At 46.8% G+C, this 25963-nt stretch overlaps 4 protein-coding genes across 10 annotated transcripts in view; 2 read left to right on the forward strand and 2 right to left on the reverse strand.

The window, feature by feature from the left end:
* The first annotated feature begins 519 nt into the window (after positions 1-519).
* cd74a (CD74 molecule, major histocompatibility complex, class II invariant chain a) lies at positions 520-4995 on the forward strand. 2 transcript variants are annotated; one of them, XM_042060954.1, is made up of 6 exons: positions 520-753; positions 1690-1859; positions 3196-3305; positions 3405-3453; positions 3702-3905; positions 4238-4995. In XM_042060954.1, exons 1-5 carry the CDS (start codon positions 686-688, stop codon positions 3902-3904), a joined length of 600 nt encoding a protein of 199 aa, XP_041916888.1. In that variant the 5' UTR covers positions 520-685; the 3' UTR covers position 3905; positions 4238-4995. The 2 variants fall into 2 exon arrangements, with proteins under 2 accessions (XP_041916888.1, XP_041916889.1); XM_042060955.1 differs by having other exon boundaries at positions 4241-4995.
* slc35a4 (solute carrier family 35 member A4) lies at positions 3318-14839 on the reverse strand. Of its 4 annotated transcripts, none has more exons than XM_042060934.1 (2): positions 13341-14839; positions 3318-3331 (listed from the first exon to the last, which is right to left on the reverse strand). In XM_042060934.1, the coding sequence occupies exon 1, from the start codon at positions 14605-14607 to the stop codon at positions 13606-13608; it is 1002 nt and encodes a 333-aa protein (XP_041916868.1). In that variant the 5' UTR covers positions 14608-14839; the 3' UTR covers positions 3318-3331; positions 13341-13605. The 4 variants fall into 4 exon arrangements, with proteins under 4 accessions (XP_041916868.1, XP_041916867.1, XP_041916866.1 ...); XM_042060933.1 differs by lacking the exon at positions 3318-3331 and adding an exon at positions 10103-10115; XM_042060932.1 differs by lacking the exon at positions 3318-3331 and adding an exon at positions 10380-10396 and having other exon boundaries at positions 13056-14839.
* LOC121681297 (SLC35A4 upstream open reading frame protein-like) lies at positions 14777-17446 on the reverse strand. 2 transcript variants are annotated; one of them, XM_042060957.1, is made up of 3 exons: positions 17050-17446; positions 16226-16324; positions 14777-15368 (listed from the first exon to the last, which is right to left on the reverse strand). In XM_042060957.1, exons 1-3 carry the CDS (start codon positions 17062-17064, stop codon positions 15168-15170), a joined length of 315 nt encoding a protein of 104 aa, XP_041916891.1. In that variant the 5' UTR covers positions 17065-17446; the 3' UTR covers positions 14777-15167. The 2 variants fall into 2 exon arrangements, with proteins under 2 accessions (XP_041916891.1, XP_041916890.1); XM_042060956.1 differs by lacking the exon at positions 17050-17446 and having other exon boundaries at positions 16226-17034.
* Positions 17447-17518: 72 nt separating this feature from the next.
* Positions 17519-25963, forward strand: part of hmgxb3 (HMG box domain containing 3) — a 19349-nt gene continuing 10904 nt past the window's right edge. For both annotated transcript variants that reach the window (XM_042060904.1, XM_042060905.1), the window contains exons 1-12: positions 17519-17816; positions 18933-19085; positions 19783-19957; positions 20577-20990; positions 21099-21197; positions 21419-21550; positions 21695-22044; positions 22272-22357; positions 23724-23816; positions 23987-24072; positions 25045-25146; positions 25367-25513. In XM_042060904.1, coding sequence (XP_041916838.1) covers positions 18943-19085; positions 19783-19957; positions 20577-20990; positions 21099-21197; positions 21419-21550; positions 21695-22044; positions 22272-22357; positions 23724-23816; positions 23987-24072; positions 25045-25146; positions 25367-25513 — 1827 coding nt within the window. In that variant the 5' untranslated portion in view covers positions 17519-17816; positions 18933-18942. The remainder of the gene's footprint in view (positions 17817-18932; positions 19086-19782; positions 19958-20576; positions 20991-21098; positions 21198-21418; positions 21551-21694; positions 22045-22271; positions 22358-23723; positions 23817-23986; positions 24073-25044; positions 25147-25366; positions 25514-25963) is intronic.

Raw genomic sequence — 25963 nt, forward strand, 5'->3', positions numbered from 1 at the left:
GGAGTTATTCTACATCATAACAGTAAAACAGACCATCCTTAGTCAATGTACTGCAGCAATTCCTCTCTTCAACCTGTAGAAAATGCTGTGAACATCTGATTATGCATGGGGAAAAAATACCGTCATATACCGTGAAACCATAACTATTTAGAAAAATACCGTGATATAGGCCTACATTTTTGGTCATACCGCCCAGCACTATATAATCTATATATAGTCTATTACGTATAGATACTGTATAGTGAATGGGCCCTGACAAGTGTAACACAGCTTAGTAAATATAGCCTACAAAACACACACGCAAAACATTTGTTTACATTCACTACCAATTTCACAAGTCATGAATGACTTTTTTTTTATCATCTAAAACGTACATATTTCACGGGCATTGTTGCTTCTCCATGAAGTGGGAAGCAGATTCAGATACAATTTCTGCTATCAACTGATGATGAAACATCGGCGCAGCCAATCAGTGCTCGAATCTGATTTCTAAAACGAAATCTTCGACCGGTCCTTAGCTCTTTCAGGTAGTCCGGGGCTTTCCGTTCTCCGCAGACAGAAGAAATGCAGAAGTGCTCCTGTTTCTGAACCCTTAGAACAGAGCTTAAACTCCGATCCGGACAGCAGAAGTGTCAGATCTAAACAAGTTCTTCAAGATAGTCGAACCTACCGGAGCACCTGCAGGATGGCCGATAATAGCAGTCAAAACGAAGTCCTGATTGAGGGCACACCCAACGCGATGCCCGCTCCTAGGTGAGAATTGACCGGAGGACAAAACATTAATCCTTACTTAATTAATTCATTGTGGATGAAACCTAGGCCCGCGGGCAGATAAATTACTTTTTGGTATCCTGTAAAATCACAATGTTCAAGTTGCATTTATTGATAGACCTATTGAGTTTGATTTGATGTTATGAGTATGAGTTTATTAGTTTGCAATCCGTTATTATAGGTCTATTAGGGTTAAGGGTAGGCTACTTGTTTGGTGTTTTGGGTTAACGTTAATTAGGCTAATTAGTCCTGTTTTTACAAATATGCATATTTAATATTGCCACAGTATTCTTAAGGAGAGACAATTAGTTTGCCTAACTGCGTTGCAAATGCCTGAACGCCAACAAGTCTGAACGCATTTTCCTTGAAGTGAAAGTGAAATATTTGAATGTTAGACTACTTTATGTGACAATCGAGTACATTTACATGTGGAAACCAACAGTATTGTTTGACTTTTGAACAACGAAGTTATCAATCACAAATTTAGTTTGGGTTCGATGGTAAAAATGAATACTCTTTTACCTGGATGCTACTGACGTCACCTCAGAAGAGATTTGTAATTGGTCCATTAAAGGAAATCGTGAAAATCCACACACTGTATAAGTAATGCATATTTTTATATATAAACTATAAACAATAAATATAAACTATAGGCCTAACAATAATTATTCATTGGTTCATTTATAATTTTGTTCCAAATAACTGGTACATTCCTGCTGCTTCCTGCTGCCCAGATCAGTGTTCAGGGAAGTTGGACAGCTCAGCCATGATCACAGCTGATAAACCTCAGATCACCTGGCTGCAGTGGTGATGCGGCTCCGTTCTGGCTCTGATCTGGTTTGGGTCTGTAAGGGGCTCAGCAGGGGGTCTTCTGAGGGAATGTGCCTCACCTGTGTGTGTGCGTGTGTGTGTTTGCAGACGGGCCTCCTCCAGTAACCTGAAGGTGGCTGGGCTGACCCTGCTGGCATGCCTGCTGCTGGCTGGACAGGCCGTCACCACCTACGTGCTGCTCAGCCAGGGACAGCACCTGACCGCTCTGGAGGAGGGGACCAACACACTCCGCCGCCAGCTGGGGCAGAGGTCCACCGGTCAGCACTCGCACCTCGCACACACCACGGACACAGACACACACACACACACAACACGCACGCACACACATGACCACACACAACGCACACACACACACCAAAAAGTGTAGGGAGTCAGGGAAAACCCGTATTAAAACACGCAAGGGTGTAGGAGGAGTCCAATCCTGTGGCTCAGTGATCATGACCTTAAAGTCTGGGGGATTCTAAAGATTGCTATCTAGCAATCAGAACACACACACATACACACACGCACGCACACAAACACACATACATATGCACACACACATACTCACACATATACACGCACACACACACACACACATTACCAACCAGACTCATCTGGTCTGCCATCTTATAATTGATTAAGGAGATGGATAGAACAGCAATGTGAGTGAGAAAAGAGAGAAAGCCACAGAAAGAGCAAGAGAGAGGAGGATGAGGGATGCACACAGAGGGAGAGGAGGAGGGGGGGATGCACACAGAGGGAGATGTGAGGAGGAGTGGGGGGGGGGGGGCAGAGGAACAGGAAGTGAGAGTGAAGTGGAGCGTCTCAGATCATCATGCTTCTGTCAGACTCTTGCGGGGCTTTCTCTGAGAATTCTGTGGAATGAGTCTCTCTTTTCTAGAATGTTCTCAGGGGGTTCCTCTCACAACGTCCTCCTTTCCATATCACTCCATATCTTCCTCTTTTTCATCTCTCCCTCCCTTTCTCTTTCACACACACACACACACACACACAAAGTAGCTTCTGCTCACTGCCATACATTGGTGATGACCAGGTCCTGGGTTACACACACACACACACACGCACAAAGCAGCTTCTGTCACCTCCATTGGTGATGCAGGTACTGCTTAGTAGTCTACTGTTGTGTGCTGTTAGCAGAAAGACCAATAACCATGTCGTGGGTTACGCGCACACACACAGATACACACACACACTCTGTACACACACACACACACAGAAAGACCAATAACCATGTTGTGGGTTACGCGCACACACATACACACACACACAGAAAGACCAATAACCATGTCGTGGGTTACGCGCGCACACACACATACACAGAAAGATCAATGCCCATGTCCCAGGGTCCTGCTGTTAGTAACAGAGGAGTAACTCCAGACAGACCAATGACCATGCCCCTACACACACACACACACTCTCTCTCACACACACTCAGAAAGACCAGTGACCATGTCCCGGGTTACACACACGCACACTCAGAAAGACCACTGACCATCTTTTCAAAACACAATGTTGACAGGTGGTGCTGCTCATGTGTGTGTAACCTGGTGGTGTGTGTGTATAACCTGGTGATGTGTGTGTCCTCTGCAGTGCCCGGCGGTGCTGCCCGTGTGATGCAGGTGCCTCTCAGTATGCCCCTGCTGAAGGACTTCTCTGAGGCCGACGACAAATCTCCACAACCTCGCCGCCTGCCCCTCACTGTACGTGTGTGTGTGTGTGTGTGTGTCTGTGTGTGTGATCATTGCTTAACCATAATGTGTGTGATCATTGTTTAACCATAATGTGTGTGTAATTTTTAGAGGCTCCAGGGTGCCATCAAGAGTGACACTGGAACGACCCCTGTTGCAGGTGAGTGGTAGTGCGCCCCCTGTTGCAGGTGATTGGTAGTGCCCAAACCACCCAGAACTTCCAACACAATCCAGCTGTTAGTGTTGAACTAGGCTTAATGCATGTGTGTGTGTGTGGAAAACTGACCGTCAGTGAGTCCAGTGCCTGTAGTTGTGTTGTCCATCATCTCATTTATTCATTTAGCACGCACACACACACAGACACACACACACACACACAGAGCATCTCACGCTGTCCGTTTCCCACAGCGGTGCTGCTGGACACCAAGTGTGCCCTAGAGGCGGTGGGTCCGGTCCACCCCGGCTTCTATAAGCCCCAGTGTGACGAGCAGGGCAACTACAAGCCCCTGCAGTGCTGGCACAGCACCGGCTACTGCTGGTGTGTGGACAAGGACGGCACTGAGGTGACCGGCACACGCCACCGTGGAGAACCGCGCCCTACCTGCCAGTGAGGTGTGTGTTTGCTACTTACACACTTACACCTGCACGCACACACACACATGCACGCACGCACACACATACATACACGCACACACACACACACACACAAGCACACACACACATGCACACACACACACACATATACACACACACATGTACACACACACGTACACACACACACACACAAATTGAAATTAAATTAAACACATACACACACACACGTGTATTTTTGCTTGACTACATACAGTACAGACAAAGCAGGTGTAGGTTCTCTTTGAGTCCCAGAGTACCTAGCGTTGGACTGATAATGACCCCCCCCCCCCCCCTCTCTCCCCTCCCCCCAGCAGTGCCATCTGCATGAGAGAGGAGCCTTCGTCGTGACGGCCATCATTGTCATGGTCACCTCCTCCCTCCTGCTCTGTCTTGTGGTCTTCTCGGGTTTAATCACCAGACTCTCTCCTCGTCTCTCTCTGCTCCTCTGCTGTGGGACACTCTGCCACTCAAGGGGGGGCACCTGGGCCAGGGTGCAGGTCGGCTCGGTGCTGCCCCCCCCCAAATCTCCTCCTGCTGTAGGTGGGCCGGACTGCGGCTCAGAAGGTGGGCTAGTCTGCCAGGCCTGATTGATTCAGACCATCCACCCCACACATCCCTCCTTAACACCCTCTTGCCCCCTAAACCCCAAATACCCCCCCTCCTCTTTTACACCTAAACCCCAAAATACCCCCCCCCCCCCCACCGTAAACCCAAAGTGCCTCCTGCACCCACCCCCGCCCCCCCCCGTCCACCCTGAGCCCAAAGCAGTCCTCTCCTACAGGACGGCTGAGTCACTCTGAATCACTCATGGCCTGCTGCAGCTGCCATCCTCCATTTGTTTATATGCTGATATAACCTTTCTGACATAAAGATAACCCTCACATCGCTACACACACACACACACACACACCTACCTTTTGCACTCTCTTTAGTTAACAGTACTGCTGTTCACTAGGTCTTTGTTAGTGATTGACGCTGTCTATTTACTCTAAGAAAAGTCTGGGGTCACCGTGGGACATGATGAGGGCATGGCTTTGTGAACAGGAAATAAAGGGGCCTCCAGAACAAACACTTCTGTCTGCTGTGGTCATTTATCCAGCGCGCACACGCACACACACACACACACACACACATGCATGTTACGGCAGTTGTGGACTGTGCTGCTCAGAAGCACTATATTAATGCACTAGGGGGCACTCTAGTATACTATCATAGGCATCAGTATAATTTTACTGAAATTTTAAAGTACTTAAAAAACAAGAAGGGAATGTGTCTTAAACAAGACAGCAGTTCAGTTTGTGTGTGTCCCATGAGGGAGATGTACTGAGCAGAAAATGTGTGTGTGTGTGTGTGTGACAGTAAGGAGAGAGGAGTGGGGTAAATAATTGATCAGGCAGACGAGGGTGTATAACAGGCAGACGGTGTGTGTGAGAGAGAGAGAGTGGTGCGCTGGTGGTGTGTGAGGTTAACAGAGCTGGAGTCTGAGACAGTCCTGAACTGACATGACGGTAAGTACCACTAACTGCTCAAAAACAGAGAAGAGGTGTGTGTGTGTGTGTATTTGAGAGCACAACAGCATTATAAGGAGTGTAATTGAGGCTATACTACAGTATGTATTTATTCATTATTCTTGCCAGTGTGTATATGGTCTCATTTGGATTGTTTTTATACATTTAATATTTGTTCTATTTATTCTTTTATATATGTAAAGCATTTTGTTTATAGAAGCGCTCATATATACAACCCCAAAACAGAAAAAGTTGGGACGTTGTGCAAAATGCAAATAAAAACTAAATGTGATAATATACAAGTCTCGTAAACCCATATTTAGCAGCAAAAAGGACACAGACAACATATCTAATATTGAAAATGAAAATTTGGACTATTTCATGGAAAACATATGTTCATTTTGAATTTGATGCGAGCAACATGTTTCAAAAAAAGTTGGGACGGGAGCAATTTTAGCACATGGACTCTTCCTCTATGGATAAATATGATTTAAATATGTGCAGAATTCATTTTGCCATTGTTTTTCTGAAATATTCAAGGTCTTCCCTGGAATAGATATTGCCTGGATGGCAGTATATGTTGCTCAAAACCTGTATAAATCTTTCAGAATTGACTGTGCTTTGCCAAATGTGCAAGATGCCCATGCTGTAGGCACTAATGCTCCTCCACACCATCATAGATGTTGGATTTCGAACTGAGCACTAAAACAAGTTGGATAGGTAGGATACATGGATAGGCCCTCTCCTCTTTAGCCCAGATGAGTCCATGATTTCCAAAAATAATGGCAAATTTTGGTCCACGTTACCTCAGTCCATTTTAAACAAGCTCAGGCCCAGATAAGACGGCGGTATTTTCTGTATCGTGTCTCAATACAATTTTGGTTGTTAAAATTTTGGCTGCAGTTTTTGAATTGAGTATCAAACTGTGCACATAGACAATGGTTATCAGAGGTTGTCCTGTGCCCATACAATGACAGGTGTGGAAACAGGTCTGGTGCTGATGCAGTGCCATCTGAGGTCCAAAAGACCACGACCATCCAATGTGTTTTTCAGCTCCTTCCCTTGTTTGCAAAGATTTCTCTGGATTCTCTAAATGTTTTAATAATATTATGTCCTGTAGATGATGAACCCCCCCAAATACTTCACAATTTCATCTTAAGAAGCATTAAAATGACATTGTTCCATCATTTGTGTACACAGGTTTACACAGAGTGATGAATACCCCTACATCTTTATTTCTAAGAGACCCTGCTTCTCTGGGATGTTCTTTTTCATACCCAATCATGTTGCCAGTTACCCTAATTAGTTGTGAAACAGTCCTTCTTTTGTTTTCTTTATCATTACACATCTTTTCCAGCATTTTGTTATCCCTGTCCCAACTTTTTTTGAAACATGTTGCTGGTATCAAATTGAAAATTAACATATATTTTCCATAAAATAGTCAAATTTGTAATTTTCAACATTTGATATGCTGTCTGTGTCCTTTTTACAAGTAAATATGAGTTTAAGAGATTTACAGATTATTACATTCTGTTTTTATTCACATTTTACACAACATCCCAACTTTTTCTGTTTTGGGGTTATATATATATATATATATATATATATATATAAAGATTATTATTATTTACAGATGTGCTATGCACACCACTAAGCATGTGTGTGAGCAGCAGGTCCAGGGTGGAGCAGGTGTTCCTCTGAATGTGTGTGTGTGTGCGCATGATGTGGATGAGGTGTAAGCATACGAAAGTTGTAGTGACTTCTTCCACATAGCCAGCTGGGGACGTTTCAGGGAAAATCTCAGATGTCAGCCCTGTTAATCAAGCCCAGAGCTGAATGCCCCAGATCTGTAAAGCCCTGTTAATCAAGCCCAGAGCTGAATGCCCCAGATCTGTAAAGCCCTGTTAATCAAGCCTAGATCTGTAAAGCCCTGTTAATCAAGCCCAGAGCTGAATGCCCCAGATCTGTAAAGCCCTGTTAATCAAGCCCAGATCTGTAAAGCCTTGTTAATCAAGCCCAGAGCTGGAAACTGAGGTACCAAGTGTCACATGCTGGAAAGGGCAGCCTGTTAAATGATCCCCAGCACTCCTGTGATCTGGCCTGCATGGGGGAGCAGCTGTGTGGAGACCACTGCTGTGTGTGTGTGTGTGTGTGATAAATAATCCCCAGTGCTCGTCTGATCAGGCCTGCATGGGGGAGCAGCTGTGTGGAGACCACTGCTGTGTGTGTGTGTGTGATAAATGATCCCCGGTGCTCGTCTGATCAGGCCTGCATGGGGAGAGCAGCTGTGTGGGACCGCTGGAGACCACTGCTGTGGCTCTGCTAATAAAGGTCAAAGAAATGACTACAGTATATTAGTATTACTCTAAGTAGCACACACACACACATGCATGTGCACGTGGAGATGTAGAGGACTGAGGGAGGTGTGTGATCTTTCTCTCTCTCACACACACACACACACACACATGTATGTGCACATGGAGATGTAAAGGACTGAGGGAGGTGTGTGATCTTTCTCTCTCACACACACACACACATGTATGTGCACATGGAGATGTAGAGGACTGAGGGGAGGTGTGTGAGCTTTCTCTATCACACACACACACACATGTATGTGCACATGGAGATGTAAAGGACTGAGGGAGGTGTGTGATCTACAGGAGGCTCACATGCAGTCCGCTCAGAGCGACGGGGCGTCCCACAGTGATGATGTCATTAGAAATCAGAAAAGGAGGAGCCTGCAGGAAAGACTGGCTCATGAGATGGACACACACATCACAGGTGAGGAAGAGGATGATGAAGAGTACAATGATAAAGATGATGATGATGATGACCACAGCAAAGCTAAATGATGGAGTGTGTGTGTTGCTAGTTACTAGTGAACACCGATGCCCCCTTGTGGACAGTGTGCGCCAAATAATGTGTCAGGTCACAAACGCTTCATTCAAATGTGAGTTCCGTGTAAGTAGTGGGTACACCTGTAAACAAACTACGTTTGAACCGGTTTATGCTAGGCAGAGTGACGTTTGTCCCAAAACTGAGTGCGGTATTATACCCTACATGCTAATCAAGGGAACTCCATTAGGTGTGAGGGTGATTCACACCCGAGTGCACTCGGTAATCAAGGGGGAGTGGGCAGGGATAGTTTCGGAAAGAGTGTGTGTTGGAGTGAGTGTGTGTGTGTTATCATTATGATATTTCTGATGTGTGTTTGTGTGTATTTGTATTTCTGTGAAGTTTGAGGTTCAAAGGAAGGATAGGAAAATGAGAGTTGTGTGTGTGTGTGTGTGTGTTTAGAGGGGTGTGTGAGTGTGGAACAGATTCAGGAGCGCGTTGGCCGGATCCAACAGCTCAGAGAGGAGCTCAAACAGGAGGTGGGGCCAAACAAAGACACGCCCTCAACATCTGATCAATCAGCAGCTGGCATGAGATCAGTGAGTAAAGCCTGACCAATCACCATGCACCATGCAAAATGACTCTTGCATTCTAGAGTAACCATACACAGAGATATAACACAGATCAAATATGAATGTTCTCACACACACACACACATATACCAGATGCAGCATACTGAATATACTGTGTAGAAGAACCGTGTAGGGCAGAAGAACCGTGTAGGTGTTCGGTCTATAATAATAGAGTGAGATGAACATTTATACATTCAGTAAGTGAGCCAAACTTTTGAACAGCAGTGTACAATCTCACACACTCTCTTCCACACACACACACACACACACACACTATCTCTCGCTCACACTCGTGTGGTCAGCTGGAGGACTCGTGGGAGGCAGAGTTTTCTAGAATGCTGCAGAGCCGTCACCAGGAGAAGGAGGGTCACAGAACCCTGATCCAGCAGGAGATGCAGAGCATGGAGACAGAGCTGACCCTGGAGAGGGTGAGAACACACACACACACACACAAGCATGGAGACAGAGCTGACCCAGGAGAGGGTGAGAACACACACACACACACACACACAAGCATGGAGACAGAGCTGACCCAGGAGAGGGTGAGAACACACACACACACACACACAAACACACAAGCACACACACACACACACACACAAGCATGGAGACAGAGCTGACCCAAGTAAGGGTGAGAACACACACACACGCATGGAGACAGAGCTGACCCAAGTAAGGGTGAGAACACACACACGCATGGAGACAGAGCTGACCCAGGAGAGGGTGAGAACACACACACACGCACACAAGCATGGAGACAGAGCTGACCCAGGAGAGGGTCAGAACACACACACACACACACACACACAGAGACAGAGCTGACCCAGGAGAGGGTGAGAACACACACACACACACACACACACACACACACACACACACACACACACAAGCATGGAGACAGAGCTGACCCCTGAGAGGGTGAGAACACACACACACACACACACACACAAGCATGGAGACAGAGCTGACCCAGGAGAGGGTCAGAACACACACACACACACACACACACACACACACGGAGACAGAGCTGACCCCTGAGAGGGTGAGAACACACACACACACACACACACACACACACACTTGCAATAAGTAATGAACATTTATAAGTGAGACACACGCACACATGCACACACGCACACTCAAACACATATGCACAAGCTACATGCATATACAAACGATTCTACACCAGTGTCCACATAACTGTGTGTGTGTGTCTGTATGTGTTGTGTGTATGTGTTGTGTGTGTGTGTGTGTGTGTATGTGTGTGTGCATATGTGTTGTGTGTGTGTATGTGTGTGTGGCGTGTATGTGTTGTGTGTGTGTATGCGGTGTGTGTGTGTGTGTGTGTGCGTGTGTGTTGCAGGCGCATGGTGTGTGTGCCGATGAGCTCAGTGTGTTGCAGCGTGAGCGTCAGCTGCTGTTGCTGCAGGTGGAACTCCTGAGCAGGGAAGCCCACACTGCAGAGAGCCAGCTACACACACTTCACACACACCACCTACAGGATGTACACACACTCAGAGAGGAGAGCTTACAGGTGAGCACACACACACACACACCACCTACAGGATGTACACACACTCAAGACCAGATGTACGTACATTTGCGAACGTATCATTATCAGCGCCATGGACACACCGCAGATTGCGAACGCTGTCAAACCCAAGTTTTCGTCGTATTTATCAAACTTTCAATCCATAGTGTAAACTGCTTTTTTCTTTGCCTTACTCCTCCCATTATCGCAATTTATGAACGTCCACAACTGAACAGCAGAGCCTACATACCAGAGAATGTCTAATAAGGGGAGAACTGCCACTCTCGGTTAACTTCTGCACCGTTCTGAAAAGCTGTATTATAGGCTACTTTCAAAATAGTTTTTTCCCCATCTCCCAGCCACTTTGGCAGGTAGGCCTAAAACAGTTCATTTCTACCTCTGCACACATACACACATCACCTACAGGACCTACACACACTTAGAGGATAGCTTACAGGTGAAAGAACGGCACACACACACTCTCCACACACCACCTGCAGGACCTTCATACAACCAGAGGAGGTGACCACCATACACACACACACACACACACACACACACACACACAATACCAGAGAGGGAAGACTGCAGGTGTAAATACAATAATATTACACACACACTGGACGGGGACACACACAGGACACACACACTACACATAATATTACACACACAGGACACACACACTACACATAATCATCTGTGTTCCTGTGCAGGTGTTCCAGGTGTTCCGGCAGGTTCTAGAGGAGCAGCGCCGCCTCTCTGAGGAACGGTTCCGCACTCTGCTGCTGGAGGCCATTCAGGACGCCGTGCTGCTGTCTGCACAGAACCAACAGCTGCAGGCCGAGAACCAGCAACTGCAAAGAGGTCAGCTCACACACACGTCTGGATATCTTGCTCAACTACATTACGACACACTATTCTCAACTGCATCTTGTGTGTGTGTGTGTTTCAGCCGTAGCAGAGCTGAAAGGTGCTCAGTCAAAGCAGTCCAGCCCCACATCCATCCTGTTGCAGAGTCCAGCCCAGGAACACAGCTTCACCTGACACACACACACACACACACACACACTACACACACGCACACACAGCTGAACCTGATGCATTCACACACACATAACCATAGTGTACCATGACACAGACAGACGTAAACACATGCATTCTAATGATCTCAATTGGACGTATACATTCTAATGCCCTTATTTGGATATTTTATAGCCTGGTCCTTACCAGACTCTCGTACATTTCATAATGCTCTTATTTGGATATTTTATAGCCTGGTCCTACCAGACTCTCGTACATTTCATAATGTACAGAGTCTGGCCACTTTCCATTGCCAAGTGTTAACTTCCTTGAAGGCGAGTACTCTGTTGAAGTTTAAAACTATTTGATCTCCATAACCAATCGCTAACGTTTGGTTGTGACGTATGTCATGCTCAAACTAGCGCACAACCTCAACGTCATCGTTCTCAGCCACCCCCTCTGTTCGCTGTTTAGACAGGTAAAATTTGGCCTGAGAAAACCTGTGACGATCCCAGAAGACGTACTAAAGTAGAATGAAAATTGAGTGGAAGTACGTAGGAGGGCGGAGCCAGGCTAGATATTATACTCTGCCGCTGTAAATAGCCTACTTCTCGTGGCTTGTTCCCCCTGTAAACAATGAAAATGCTTTTGTTGTGGAGACGAAGGATTAACAACAGGAAAAGATCTCCAAAGAGCTATATCTACTGAGAAGGTAATGTTTAACAATTCTCACAAGATGTCTTCGGGTCGACTATTCTTTAAGTTGCATGTCAGGTTCTTAGAGGCTTGCTACAGCTATGCTAGGTGAACAATTCCTCTATTACCATCAAATTGGCTTTATAAAGGTTATATTAAGGTGAAAAGATTGCATAGTGTACCTTTAACACAGGGGAAGAACTTACAAATCCAAACATTGATGTAAGTATGTTAGACAGGTGTGATCAAACACAGAATACTTTGCTATTCATTAGTAAATATTATGGTATGGCATCTCACACACACACCTCTTGCCAGCTGACCAGCCTAACCCAGAATGATAACACACGTGAGAGTACACTATGTATATTATTATATGGTTATATTAATATATATTATATACATTATTATATTTAATGTATGTATTATTATATGGTTATGGTTGTATTAATATATTATATACATTATTATATCAAATGGTTCTGTAACACTCTGCAGAAGGGCTGAGTAGCTGCACCTGTTCTGTAACTCTGGACCGTCTGCAGAAGGCTTCTCTCTCTGTGACTGATCTCTTTGTGGCCACTCCTAATGGGACTGATCTCTCTGTGGCCATCACTCCAAATAAACTGACTGATCTCTCTGTGGCTCATCCAAATAAACTGTGTGACTGATCAAAATAAACTGTTTGACTGATCTCTCTGTCAGGGGTTGGATTTGGTTAAGGTGATGTTCAGTGAATAGTTAGAAGGACCGCGTTTAAGTTTCATCTGCAAAGCCGCTATAGGCGGACACACACACACAAACACACACTAGAGTTCTCTCCATTCAGATACCAATCCAGTCTTTATTAGCACTCTGGTGTGTCATACTGTACATGGCATGGTCTCGTACGGTCGGACCACTTCACACACTCCAACTCTGTGGTCACCTTAAAATCCCCCTTCCTGTTTTGTGTTTTGGCTGAAACAGAAAGTTCACCAACACACACCTTGAAATGATTGTGTAAAAGGATTGAGATGAGATGCATCAGCTCCCTCTGTGTGTGATGTACTGGCCGGATCACTGACTACAGGGTTGGGGAGGAGGGGAGGGGAAATCCGAAATATCTCTCTCTCACACACACTCTACTTAAAGGGGCTCTGGGTTTTAAGACATCCGCACTGGTGGGGTGGGTTTTAACTGGACACTGGACGGGGGGGGTTCTCTTGTGCGATGGGGTGGAAATCCCCATGAATGAAACCAAATCCTACACAGCAGCAACAGAATGGATGAAAAGCAAATGGGTTTTAACCGTGTCACTGCCCAAATCAGTGGACAAAAAAACAAACTGAAGTACACACATCGTGTAGCTGCATTTCACCTGTAATTCAGGTATGCTGCCTGCGACTTAGGGCACCTGGCTGTTACCTTACTTGTAACTACCTTACTTGTAGTACAGGTCACTAGTCCCTTGGCCGTTACCTGTAGTACAGGTAGGCAGCGAGAGCAACGAGTCCTGTCGGCAGCAGGAAGAGGGGTGTGAGCTGCAGTCCCAGCAGTGCCCAGGAGAAGGCGCTGTTGACCAGCATGGCCGCAGAGATAACGAAAAGCCGCAGGATTCCGCTGCCGTGCTTCATCACCACTGACATCATCAGCCCCGCCGCCGCCTGCCCAATCACAATCAGCCACACCAGCGCAGAAAAGCCCTCCAGGAAGCCCCGCCCCTCACCGACTCCGCCCATGTGGGAGGCGACATTGATGGCCACGCCCCAGCCGTACAGGAAGATGTTCTGCAGGCTGAGCGGCAGCCGCTGGCCCTTGAGAGCACGCTCGGTCACCACGGCGGCCAGCCCCGAGGCCGTGCAGTAGAGCAGCAGCAGCAGCAGGCCCGGCCCAGTCACGTGCAGTCTGGGGCCCCGGTGGCCCTCTGGCCCAGTCTGGGCCTCCCCGTCCAGGCTGCTGTAGCTGTGCGCTCCCCCGGCCAGCGTGAGCAGCACCAGGGCCAGCCACTGGACAGGCCGCAGCCGCCTGCCCAGGCACGACGAGTAGAGCGTCGCCGTGGTGACGATCTTGAGGTTGCTTAGCAGCTGGAAGGTGCTGGGGTCCATGTGAGCCTGCATGTACACCACCAGGTTGTTGTTGAGGGCGTAGAGCAGCGCAGGAGCCGCGTAGGGCAGTGCTAGGACCCAGCGGACCGGCACGCCACACAGGGCCGACCCGCCCTTGGTGGCCAGCAGCGTCGCCGTGGAAACCAGCAGCTTTGTGAGCTCGATGAGGACAACGCAGGAGGAGGGGCTGTAGGGGACGCGGCCGTCTGATTGGGTGAGCGCAATGAGGGGGGCGTGGGAACCGTAAATCAGAACCAGCATGCAGAGCAGAAGAGGCCAGCGCGAGGAGAGACAGCAGACGTGTCCCCGACGCCAGAGGTCACCACGGACAGGCTCGGGGGGCTCCGCACTCAGATTATCAATCACAATCATTGATTACAGGGGATTTCTCACAGGCATAAACCTAATTATAAATAAACTAAATAAAAACAACATCACAAACAAACAGCATCAAAACCAAACTCCAAACTAGACGGAAACTCTTTTGGAGGCTCATCGGGGTGGACCACCACAGAGTTACCAGTTCATTCATCCGTAGAGGTCAGAGGTCAGGGGGTATTTACTATGACAACAACCTCAAAACAGCTTCCCCTAGGGGTCACCTCTCAACACCGCCGAGTGGCAGTCCATAGTGCAATAGCAACATTAACAGTTAAAGCAGCAGAGCCGGCCTCCATCCTCACTCACACACACACACTCACTCACAGTCACACTCACGGCTCTAGTCGTCTCAGGGAACACGCATGATTAACATCCTAATTTAGATTGAGCACAGGAATAATGTAAACTCTGCCAGTCCAGCGCGGTCCAGGTTGGATCTGAGGGCAAGGCACCTGGTATGCTGGACGAGTCTGTGTGTCCAGCATTGAGGCAGTCTATCTGACTGCCCTTCCCTCTCTCGCCAGCAGAGGGCAGCAGTGTGGTGCCACAGCTCAGTTGCTGGGGCCTTTCTTCAGGGAGTTGGCGTAGTCCCGCAGGGTCTGCTCGATGTCAGGGATGGGGTAGTTCTGCGCCACAAACGCACCTGTGCAGATGCCCAGACACACACCCAAAATGGCTGTCGAGCGTAACTTTGCCACCAGATAGCCAGCTACGGCACCCTTCAGGAAAGGGGAAGCCAAGACAGAGCCACCCTGCAAAATCACACACACACACACACACACACACACACTAGTTAGTCTACACTGTGTTTCTAAAAAAGAAACCTCAAATTACATCTCAACTTGGATGAATAATATATGTACAGGTCTTTCTCTGGCAAATTAGCCACATTTACATAGACAGTTTTTTTGTCATTCCGATTAAACTATTCAGAATGAACATTTTGCACCATCTGTTTACATGGGGTACGTTCCACTCCAATCAGGTGCTCAAGCCCTCTAGAATCTTACATGGGGTGCGCTCCACTCCAATCAGGTGCTCTCAAGCGCTCTAGAATCTTACATGGCTCTGCGTTCCACTCCAATCAGGTGCTCAAGCACTCTAGAATCTTACATGGGTTACATTCCACTCCAATCAGGTGCTCTCAAGCGCTCTAGAATCTTACATGGTTACATTCCACTCCAATCAGGTGCTCTCAAGTGCTCTAGAATCTTTGATCAGAATAGCCGTTGCTGTTTTACTTTGCTTCTGCTACAAATTCTAATTGGATTGGCAGTCTTATTCCGATCAAGGTGTTTATATAATATTTTATTCCAATTAAGCCATTATTCCAATTCTAATCAGATTAAGGTGTCTATGTAAACACATCTAGTGTAGAGTGGCAGTGCGTAGAATGTGTGTGTGTTTGTGTGCGATACTGACTTGGGGTACTCCTGCTTGCCCCTTATGTGTGTGTAGAGTGTGTGGGTGTGTGTGTGTGATACTGACTTGGGGTACTCCTGCTTGCCCCTTATGTGTGTGTAGAGTGTGTGGGTGTGTGTGTGTGACACTGACTTGAGTATTCCTGCTTACACCTTTGTGTGTGTGTGTGTGTGTGCGTGACACTGACTTGGGGTATTCCTGCTTGCACCTCGTTCTCCACACGTCTCTGGATATTCTCCAACTGATCCTTCAGCTCCGCCAGGTCCTTAAGCTGTGTCACGGTGTCCTTATATACACACACACACACACACATACACACACCACTTAAGCACAAACTTTTGTTTGCTGCCTCCAGATCATTGTGTTGGAGTTTTAGAATGATCCGTAATTGTTTGTTATGCCTGACACAGTGGCACAGCTTGACTGACTTAGTCTGACTAGGACATCATCACACATCACAAAGCTGAGTTTACTGTGTTCAACTGCAGTGTTAATTAATTTAATTAGTTGCATTCATCTAGCTAAGGCTGAGAAATCCGCCCCTGTCTGCCCCTGCACGGGACCTCACAAAACGCATTCGGGGTACCCATGTCACACTGCATGAGCAGCAGGCTTCCTTCAAGTCACGAAACCAACCGACGGAGGCTTAACGGTGTCACGTAAAGCATGACTGCAGGGGGAACTAAGGGATAACCCTGAATACAAGATCTGCACTTATCTATACCTAGCAAGAGAACGGGCAAATTTAACGTTCCCTGATTATCTACCTACTTAAACTGACGTTAGTTCCTAACCTAATGTTATCCGGTGTCGCGATGACGCTGCTACTAGCTAGCAGTCGTGACGAAACCAAGTTATACGTTAGCATTTCCCAGCTCGTATGACGAGTGGTCAAAACATTAAAAAAAGACGAGAGTTGATCTAAGCAACGGTTGCATGACCTGTCTGAGCTGTGTCATAGCGCAGATCGCATGCATTAAAAATAATAAATGGTGTGCAGCACTCACTCACCTTGTCATCCGCCATGTTTGCTAACAAATATGGCTTTCGATACTCGATTCATCTTGCCTGAATGACATTTCTTGCCACTACGCTGGATTTCTTTGGTCTGCGTTTTGGCAACTTGTAGTGGGCGGTTGTGTTCACTTGTCATCAGAGCCTGTCTAAATTCTCTGTTATCGTTATCATTATCATACACATGCTTAATCTGTCTGCCAAAACAATCCCTCGGAGAAGTTTCCTTGTTATTCAGTGCGCTAATTAGCAATGAGGGGGTATCCCTAATTTAGTTACAAAGAGCCAGTCCTGCGACAATAGATCTGATAGCGGAGTTGTATCAGAGCGATTCAGTGATGTATGAAATCAGTCACTGGCACTTGCAATTAATGTGTAGAACAGTAGGCTAAACTTGGAAACAAGTTAGATAGTAACTTTATGACATGTTCACTACTCTACACAGCGGGAAAAAATCAAAAATGCTACCAATTCCTGCTACAAACAACAGCAGAAACGCTTTCACGTGTTTAAAACGTGTCACACGATTGGCTGATGCTGATTCATTCTGTCACATGATTGGTTGTCAACCTTAGCAACAGAGCGCCATTTTAACGAAATCCTGGAGAAGTACGAAGACGAAAAGAGAGTCTTTCTGAATTATTATAAGAGCTTCTAACATAGTCAAATTCGACGAATAGACCAAACATATCATGCTTTGATCATTTCAAGTATATCTGATCTGACGTTTAGCTGGACTGGGGAGTATTACAATTGCAAACCAGGTAAGGTTGCAACAAGGCAGTCGCTCATTGGATAATTCGTCGAGGCTGAAGTCAGTATGGAGACACACAAGTACTCAGGATTTTCTTACGGGAGGGAGATATCAGACAGCTTCAGAAAACATCAGTACGAGTGTGCGGTGTAGAAAGCTATTGTATAATGTCCTTAAAATAGTGATACATTTTCTTAATTTAAGGTTTATATGATTATGTTACACAAGCTAATATTCTAGCCATCTTAGTCACAGGCCTCAAGTTGTCCTTGTCAGGCGCTTAGCTACTTTTGCCGTTTGTGGAATGACTCAGACATGGCTCTTTGCTTTGCTTATGCGCGGAGGGCAGACCTGAGTCAGATTCTATGTAGTCGGAGGCGCAGTCCCAACGCTGCTCTGTTAGACTCCATAGTTATGCCAAATCAGGCTAGAAACAAGTCATAGCGCGTTGTGGGTTGTAATTAACGTGTTACTGACACAGTCTGGTATTTGTGCTACATATATAGCAGGCCACGGCCTCAAGAATGACAACCAGGCATCATTTGCATCAACATTGCATGTCTAAATGAATCGCCCCTTGAAGTCCCCCCCCCCCCCCCAGCTTTGGTCAGATCATGGTGCTGGATCCAAAAGCTAGCCTCTATAGTGAATTACAGATGAGACAGGGACGTTGATGCAGTCCTGCCCCCAAGGAGCCATATTTGTCATGTTTGGCTATACAAGGGCCATCAAACACTATATATGGCTATTTTACTAATCACCCTAGATTACCACATGCTGTGTGCCACTGAGACCTTAATATGATTGATTTTATATTATGTGTGTCTGTGCGTGTGTGTGTGCGGCCAAATGACTTGCAAAATACTGCTCCATCTCAGCCAGTGTCAAATATGTTCAGTTTATCAAATATGGTGTCAAAGATGTTTTGTTTATCAAATATGGTGTCAAATATGTTTTGTTTATCCTTAAGTGTTGTAAATGGACAAACCTGCAAAAATGTGTGAGCCGTGTAGACCTGTCACCTCTACCCAAAGTTTGGATCTTGTTTTCCTTGCCTGCCTTTTGGATTCAAAAGCAAGCATTTTAATGTGTGTGTGGGTGTGGTATGTGTGTGTGTGTGGTGGAGGGTGGTGGAGATGGAGGCTGTGTTTGAGGACGCGGAGGTAAGGCTGGAGGAGGAGGTGGAGAGCTGCTACTCCTCGCTGGAGGTTCCTTCACCCAAGAGGAGGAGAAAGCCCAAAGGCCACGCAGAACGTCTCGACAAAACAAAGAAACCCAGGTACACACACGTGCATGCTCGCACACATGCACACACACACACACAAAACATATTGATTGATTGATTGATTGATTGATTGATTCTGATATGACATTGATTCTGCAGTAATCCAGAGCATTGATTCTGACGGCGATTGTCAACTTGGTATACTGTTAACCTGTTTTTTACATTCTGTTTTATCATCTGTCTGTAATTGTTTTGTACAAATGCATGCAAAGATAATTTTTTTCAACCATCAACACTGATTTGAGTATCCAACTTAATCAGTGATCTAAACATATGTTTTAAATATAGTCTGTACACATTATTTTTACTGTGTGTGTGTATGTGTCATAATCAATGTTATCGCTCGACAAGCGGATATGATTAGCCCTTTTTTCTGGTATAGGCTTCTGACGTATCGGCCGAATTGTCTGGAATGTCTGTCATAAACGGAATTATAGGCCGAATTGTCTAGAATGTCTGGCATTGTGCTATAAAGCTCCACTGTTCTGGACCTTTCTGGACAGTTCTCGACGCATTGGTGCCTTTTTAGTGCTAAAATGGTGCCATGATGTTGAAAACTGGTGAAAATAAAGGTTGACATACCAGCTGTGCTACTTTGACGTGCACCAGGGTCTGCAACAAGAGCACCCTGAGCTGTATTTAGTGACTGTGTGTGTGTGTGTGTGTGTGTGTGTGTGTGTGTGTGTGTCAGGTCAGCGTATCTGCTGTACTACTTTGACGTGCACCAGCGTCTCCAGCAGGAGCACCCGGACTTGCCGCAGTCGGAGATTAACAAGCGCATCAGCGAGAGCTGGAGGAGGCTCAGCGTGGCCGATAAGGCCTTCTACCTGGACCGGGCCTTGATGGAGCGGGACGGACTCACGCAGGTCAGCAGAACCCAGCCGAGTGCTGTCAGAACTGGTTTCACTGGAGCAGAACCCAGCCGAGTGCTGTCAGAACTGGTTTCACTAGAGCAGAACTAACTACTATCATAGATCATATCATAACACATCTGATCTGATTGGGGCAGCCGTGGCCTACTGGTTAGCGCTTCGGACTTGTAACCGGAGCGTTGCCAGTTCGAACCCCGACCGGTAGGCCATGGATGACGTGCCCTTGAGCAAGGCACCTAACCTCTCACTGCTCCCCGAGTGCCGCTGTTGTTGCAGGCAGCTCACTGCGTCAGGATTAGTGTGTGCTTCACCTCACTGTGTGCAGTGTGTTTCACTAATTCACAAATTGGGATAAATGCAGAGACCAAATTTCCCTCACGGGATCAAAAGAGTATATATACTTATACTTATACATCTGGTCTGATTATAGCTTAACTAACACAAGGCAAAGGAATGCTCCACAGGTAGCGATGCTCACTGGCATTCTAAATAAGTCTTACATCTTAAATAGAGAGAGGAGCTGCACTCTCTGTTCCTTTTTTTTCACTCTTTATTTACAACGCCTCATCGGGTTCCTTCCCTGACCTACGACCTCTCCTCTTTGACCCCACAGAGAGCCGTCTCAGCTGTTGCGTCCCAGGATGTTCCGGGGTTCCGGAGGATTCTCCCGCGGGCGAGCTTTGTGCTGCTGCCGAAAGGCGGCGTGCTGGACGAGCAGGTGGCCGGGGCAGTGGAGGTGTGTGTGGACGCCGGCGGCGAGTCTCCGCTATTCTCTCCGATGGCGCTGGGCAGCGAGGTGGAGCTGGCCGAGCATAGCGTCGCCATGGAGATGCCTAGGGATGACACAGCTGCGGCCGCCTCTGTCGCTGTGGCAACGCTGCCTCAGCCACACACTCTCACACACACGCCGGCCAGCTGCCCCATCAAAGAGCAGGAGGCTACACACACGACTGCAGTTGGCATGGCGATGGAGGAGGGGCTGTTGAAGACAGACTCCACCCACCTGGTGGCCATCATACCCAATCAGGTGAGCAGCTGGATTTGATTGGCAGTTTGAAATGTGACTAAGGAGCTGTAAGGGCCATGTGTGGAGTTGCGACCCCTGACCCTTGACCTTTGACCCCAACTGTTGCAGAACGTTCTGGAGAGCAAGGTCATGACCCCCGCCAGCTCCGTGCTCATGCTGCCCCTCATGTCCAGCGTGGACTCCGCCCCCAAGCCTCCCGTCAAACTGGTGTGTGCTGCTATTCCTCTCAGTGTGTGTGTGTGTGTGCGTGCGTCTGTGTGTGTGTGTGTGTGTGTGTGTGTGTGTGTGTGTGTGTGTGTGTGTGTGTGTGTGTGTGTGTGTGTGTGTGTGTGTGTTTATGAGTATGTCTTTCCTGCTCTAATGTTCTTGTCTTCTTCTGTTAATATTGTAACTCTTTGTGGTGTGTGTGTGTGTGTGGGTGTGTTTAGTCCATCAAGTACACCCGGAGAGGGAGGGGCAGTTGCCACACGCCCGGCTGCCCTTTCACCTACGTCACACGGCACAAACCCCCCCTCTGCCCGCTGTGTGGGCTTCACCTGGGGGGCAAGTGGATCGCTGTGGTGAGTGAACACACTCACGCACACACATTCTCTCACTCACTTACTCACTCACAGACACGCACCCACACACACACCCCCACACACACACACACACACCCCTAGATGCCCTTTGCCCAATTGGCTGATTGCCTGTCCATGTCACAGGGGAAGAGAGACTCCGATAAAGCAGGTGCGCTGCCTGGCAACGACAAGCCATCACCACGGACACCACAGAAGGACCCTCCCCCTCCCTCCGCACCACACCCAGAAGAGGCAGAGCCTCCCGCCCATCTGAACTCTACAGCGAAAGCTAACGCTAAGGAGCACCAGACGATCGTCCGGTTGCCGCGGGAACGGCGGGCACCCACCCAACCACCAGAGGTTGCTGGCACGGAGAGTGTGGAGCAGAACGCCACGAGTGCCAGCACTTCCCACGCGGGCACCAGGACTGGCACGGACACGAGGCCTGACACAGCTGCTGATGGTGCTGAGGGGGGTGGCAGGAAAACCTCCAGGTGAGTCACTGCTGACGTTTTGTGTTTTGATCTGACAGTACTCGCTCTGACAGTACTCGAGAAACGGAAATCTTTGTGAAAAATGTTCTCACAAGTTCTCCTTCAAAGGCTTTACCCCGAGGCTGTGGGATGGGCCTATTCATACATATGTTATAACATGTATTTGTGTCGTGTGTGTGTGTATGTATAATGTGTGTGTGTGTGTGTGTGTGGTCATGTTTTTTCAGTGGTCGTGCTCGAGGTAGAGCCAGAAGTGCGGGTGCTGGACAGAAGCGTCCCGTGAGAGCAATACTGCCAGCTCCCACCAAAGCAGGTACACACACACGCACACACACACACACACACACACACACACTGTTACGGCCAGCTCGTTCCCAGACCGAAATTTGGTTCAAACCAAATATATTAATTTATTAAAGTAAAACACAAGGTTACCAATAGCAAAATGTCTAGGGGGAAATGAATGGGAGTGGTGGCGTGCGTACGAGGTAGAGTTAGAAATAGAGGGGAGAGAGCAAAGTGCAAGTGTGAGAGAATCAAAGTGAGTGCCTGCAAGAAGGAAGAAAAAGTGCCTAATGAGAGAGATAGGAAACCCCTTATATGGTCCCCTGGGGATCAATAAAGTATCTATCTATCTATCTATCTATCACCCTAACCATAGGTGTAATCAATGAGGGCATTAGCCCAACCAGGTCCAGCCCTGCCCGTGCAGGACAGGAGAAGGCCTGAAGGGGCACAGGGTCATAACAACACACACACACACACACACAGGGGCGGAGTGGCAATCGGGACTTTTCCCGGTGGGCCGGCCCATAGACTCTTCGACGCGGCCGTGAGACGTAGCCTACGCATCCAGCCTTTAGAATTCATCGAAATAATTGACTCTCATAATTCTCCGCGAAAATCTCCAATAATACACTAAAGAGATATTTATACCACTCGCTCACTGTCTATATCTCAGTCATGGTTAGGTTACCCTGCACACTCATCTCTCCCATCAATCTACTGATCTTTGTGTAGCCAATCTTAATTTAATTTAATTTAATTTCCACTAGAGCTGAGCTCTTTGTTACAGAACTTTCATGGTCACAAATAATTAATAAATAATTACATTTTTTATTTTTAGTTTGTTTGTTTTTAAATTAACGTAGGCTAGAATGTAGCAAAGCCTCCTGGGAATAGGGAATGTGTTTCTGGTTTATCCAATGAACCGATTGCTGATCAAGTCTATTTTATAGAAATGTAGGGGGATAAATGAGCGGCCCCTCGTCTAATGTCATGACCCTATAAGCGAGCAAGTTCGAGGAAAACTACAGGATTTATGACAGTCGATTTGTGTGGTTGCTTGTTGTTTTACACATGGAAGGCAAGAAGAGAAGGGTTAGCGGAGCTAAAGCATTGACGTTATTGCTAGGCAGGAACTAGCACAAGCTAGTCAAATGTTGGTATGTAGCCTAATGACTAATTAGTGGGCCATTTAGTGGTCAGGTTTCATATTTAAGTTAAGTCCTTCCCAAATCTGTAGACTTGGCTGCCGTTAGAACAGACTTAGGAGTTCCACAAAAAGTAACATAACATAATCTGGGTCCTCATCCAGATACATTTTTTTTTTTTTGATTTAGCTGGTAAAACATATTGTGTGTGTGTGTATGTCTGTGTCTGTGTGTGCGCGAGACCAGTTCCTTCCCCAGCTACTGTAGTGCAGTTTATCACTGTCCCTCCTTCCAACAAGCCCAAGATTGAAGTTAAGAACAGCAGCACCATTAAAACAGGTAGACCACACACACACACACACACACACACACACACACACACACATTGCTGTCACAGTAGAAAGTTGTATATGACATTACCATTATACACTTGTATAAGTGTATGTATATCCATGTGTGTGTGTGTGTGTGTGTGTGGTTAAGTGCATATATGTGTGTGTTTTCTGCAGTAAAAGTCCCCTGTGAAATCTCTGGTCTAAAACCCAGTACACTGAAACAGCTTGGGCACGCTCTACCTCCCCCAACCCCAGAGCAGGTAAACACACACACACACACACACACACACACACTCACAGACACACACACTCTACCTCCCCCAACCCCAGAGCAGATAAACACACTCACACACACACACACACACTCACACACACACACTCTACCTCCCCCAATCCCAGAGAAGGTAAACACACACACACACACACACACTCACACACACTTACACATACCACACACACACACACTCTACCTCCCCCAACCCCAGAGCAGGTAAACACACACACACTTACACATTCCACACACACACACACACACACTTACACATACCACATACACACACTCTACCTTTCCCCAACCCCAGAGCAGGTAAACACACACACACTCACACACACTTACACATACCACACACACACACTCTACCTCCCCCAACCCCAGAGCAGGTAAACACACACACACACTCACACACACTTACACATACCAAACACACACACTAGGGCTGCACAAATTGGTGAGAATATAGAATTGCGATTTTTCGGACAGATATTGCGATTTGCGATATGATTTTGGAATGTCAATGAATTGATTCAGTTCAATATTCCAAATGTCCCCTTAATTTGTGCAAACCCTGATTGTGATTGGTGAGCACGCCCAGTGCACAATAAGCACAGGACCCCAGACCGACTGTGAAGCTCACCAATCAGAATGTCTGTGCCTCTTACGCGCTACACACACCCACCAATCAGAAGGGGCGGAGTCAAGAAGGGCATGCATATGAGAGTCATTAATGCAACTAAATTAGCTGTGCACGATTATTTGTAGCTTTTGCAGTTAGGTAATTGCGTTGGTTCATATTGCAATTATGATTGCGATTATGATTGTGATTTTTGTGTAGCCCTAACACACACACACACACACACATACACATACATGAACAAACTCTTGTGCATGTGTTCTCAGACCTCTGTGTTATTAGTAATTGTGTGTGTGTGTGTGTGTGTGTGTGTGTTCTTAGAAGCCTGCGTCCCGTATGACCAGTGGTCAGTTTATCATCACAGAAAACAGCCTGAAGATGCTGTCCATGGTTCCCTTCAAGCAAAACACTGGTGCCAACCTGGTGAGGTGTGTGTGTGTGTGTGTGTGTGTGTGTGTGTGTGTGTGTGTGTGTGTGTGTGTGTGTGTGATTGTTTGACTGGTTTCCTACATTTGTATTTGCAATTCAAGTTTGTGTAATCCTGTGGGCTCTAATAACAAAGCTTTGTGTAAATAACGTGGACAGTAAATAGTCATCGAGCAAAGTGTCATACATGAACTACAGCATCGTGTGTGTGTGTTAGGACTTGGGTCTGTCGACGGCACGTGGCCGTGGTCGCTGTAAGAACCCTGGATGTGACTATGTGTACAAGAACCGTCATAAGCCCGCCCACTGCCCCGCCTGTGGCTGGGAACTCAGCAAGAACCCCGCACGCAAGAGCAAAGCTACGGTGAGATGCTAACTACTGCTGCCACTAACGACTCATTTTCTAACGACTAATCTTTCGGCTAATTTTTTGATTAGTCGACTAATCTAAATGACTAATTTTTAAAACAAAATCAAGTGTTTGTTATTTCGTGTCCATTTTATTTTGAACTCAACTGAAGGGCCAAAACGTGAAATGTCACCTGTGCCATGAACAGTTTCACCTTCACCTTCACATGGCTATCAGCCTACTTTTGTTAGACGCTCATGAAGTAAACTGTTCAAAAACATTACGTATTAACAATCTAAGCATGAGTAACTGTTCAAAAACATTATGTATTACAATCTAAATAAGTATGATTATGAAATAACTCCTCCAGCTTTGCTGCCTCCATCCCTTTGTTTACAAAAATGTTTTATATCCATGATGGCCTTGAAGTCTTGAGTTAGTAAATTAGCTTAACATTGTGTGCTG

This window comes from Alosa sapidissima, chromosome 14 (assembly GCF_018492685.1).
Source record: "Alosa sapidissima isolate fAloSap1 chromosome 14, fAloSap1.pri, whole genome shotgun sequence".
Lineage (NCBI taxonomy): Eukaryota > Metazoa > Chordata > Actinopteri > Clupeiformes > Clupeidae > Alosa > Alosa sapidissima.

Excerpts from the sequence above, each read along its gene's own strand:
- slc35a4 (XM_042060934.1), bottom strand. The coding sequence starts at position 14,607 with ATGATTGTGATTGATAATCTGAGTGCGGAGCCCCCCGAGCCTGTCCGT.
- LOC121681297 (XM_042060956.1), bottom strand. The coding sequence starts at position 16,351 with ATGTGTGTGTGTGTGTGTGTATATAAGGACACCGTGACACAGCTTAAG. Across the intron at positions 15,369-16,225 it reads TGCAAGCAGGAATACCCCAA|GGTGGCTCTGTCTTGGCTTC; the intron begins GTCAGTGTCACG and ends GTGATTTTGCAG.
- cd74a (XM_042060954.1), top strand. The coding sequence starts at position 686 with ATGGCCGATAATAGCAGTCAAAACGAAGTCCTGATTGAGGGCACACCC. Across the intron at positions 754-1,689 it reads AACGCGATGCCCGCTCCTAG|ACGGGCCTCCTCCAGTAACC; the intron begins GTGAGAATTGAC and ends GTGTGTTTGCAG. Across the intron at positions 3,454-3,701 it reads TGGAACGACCCCTGTTGCAG|CGGTGCTGCTGGACACCAAG; the intron begins GTGAGTGGTAGT and ends CGTTTCCCACAG.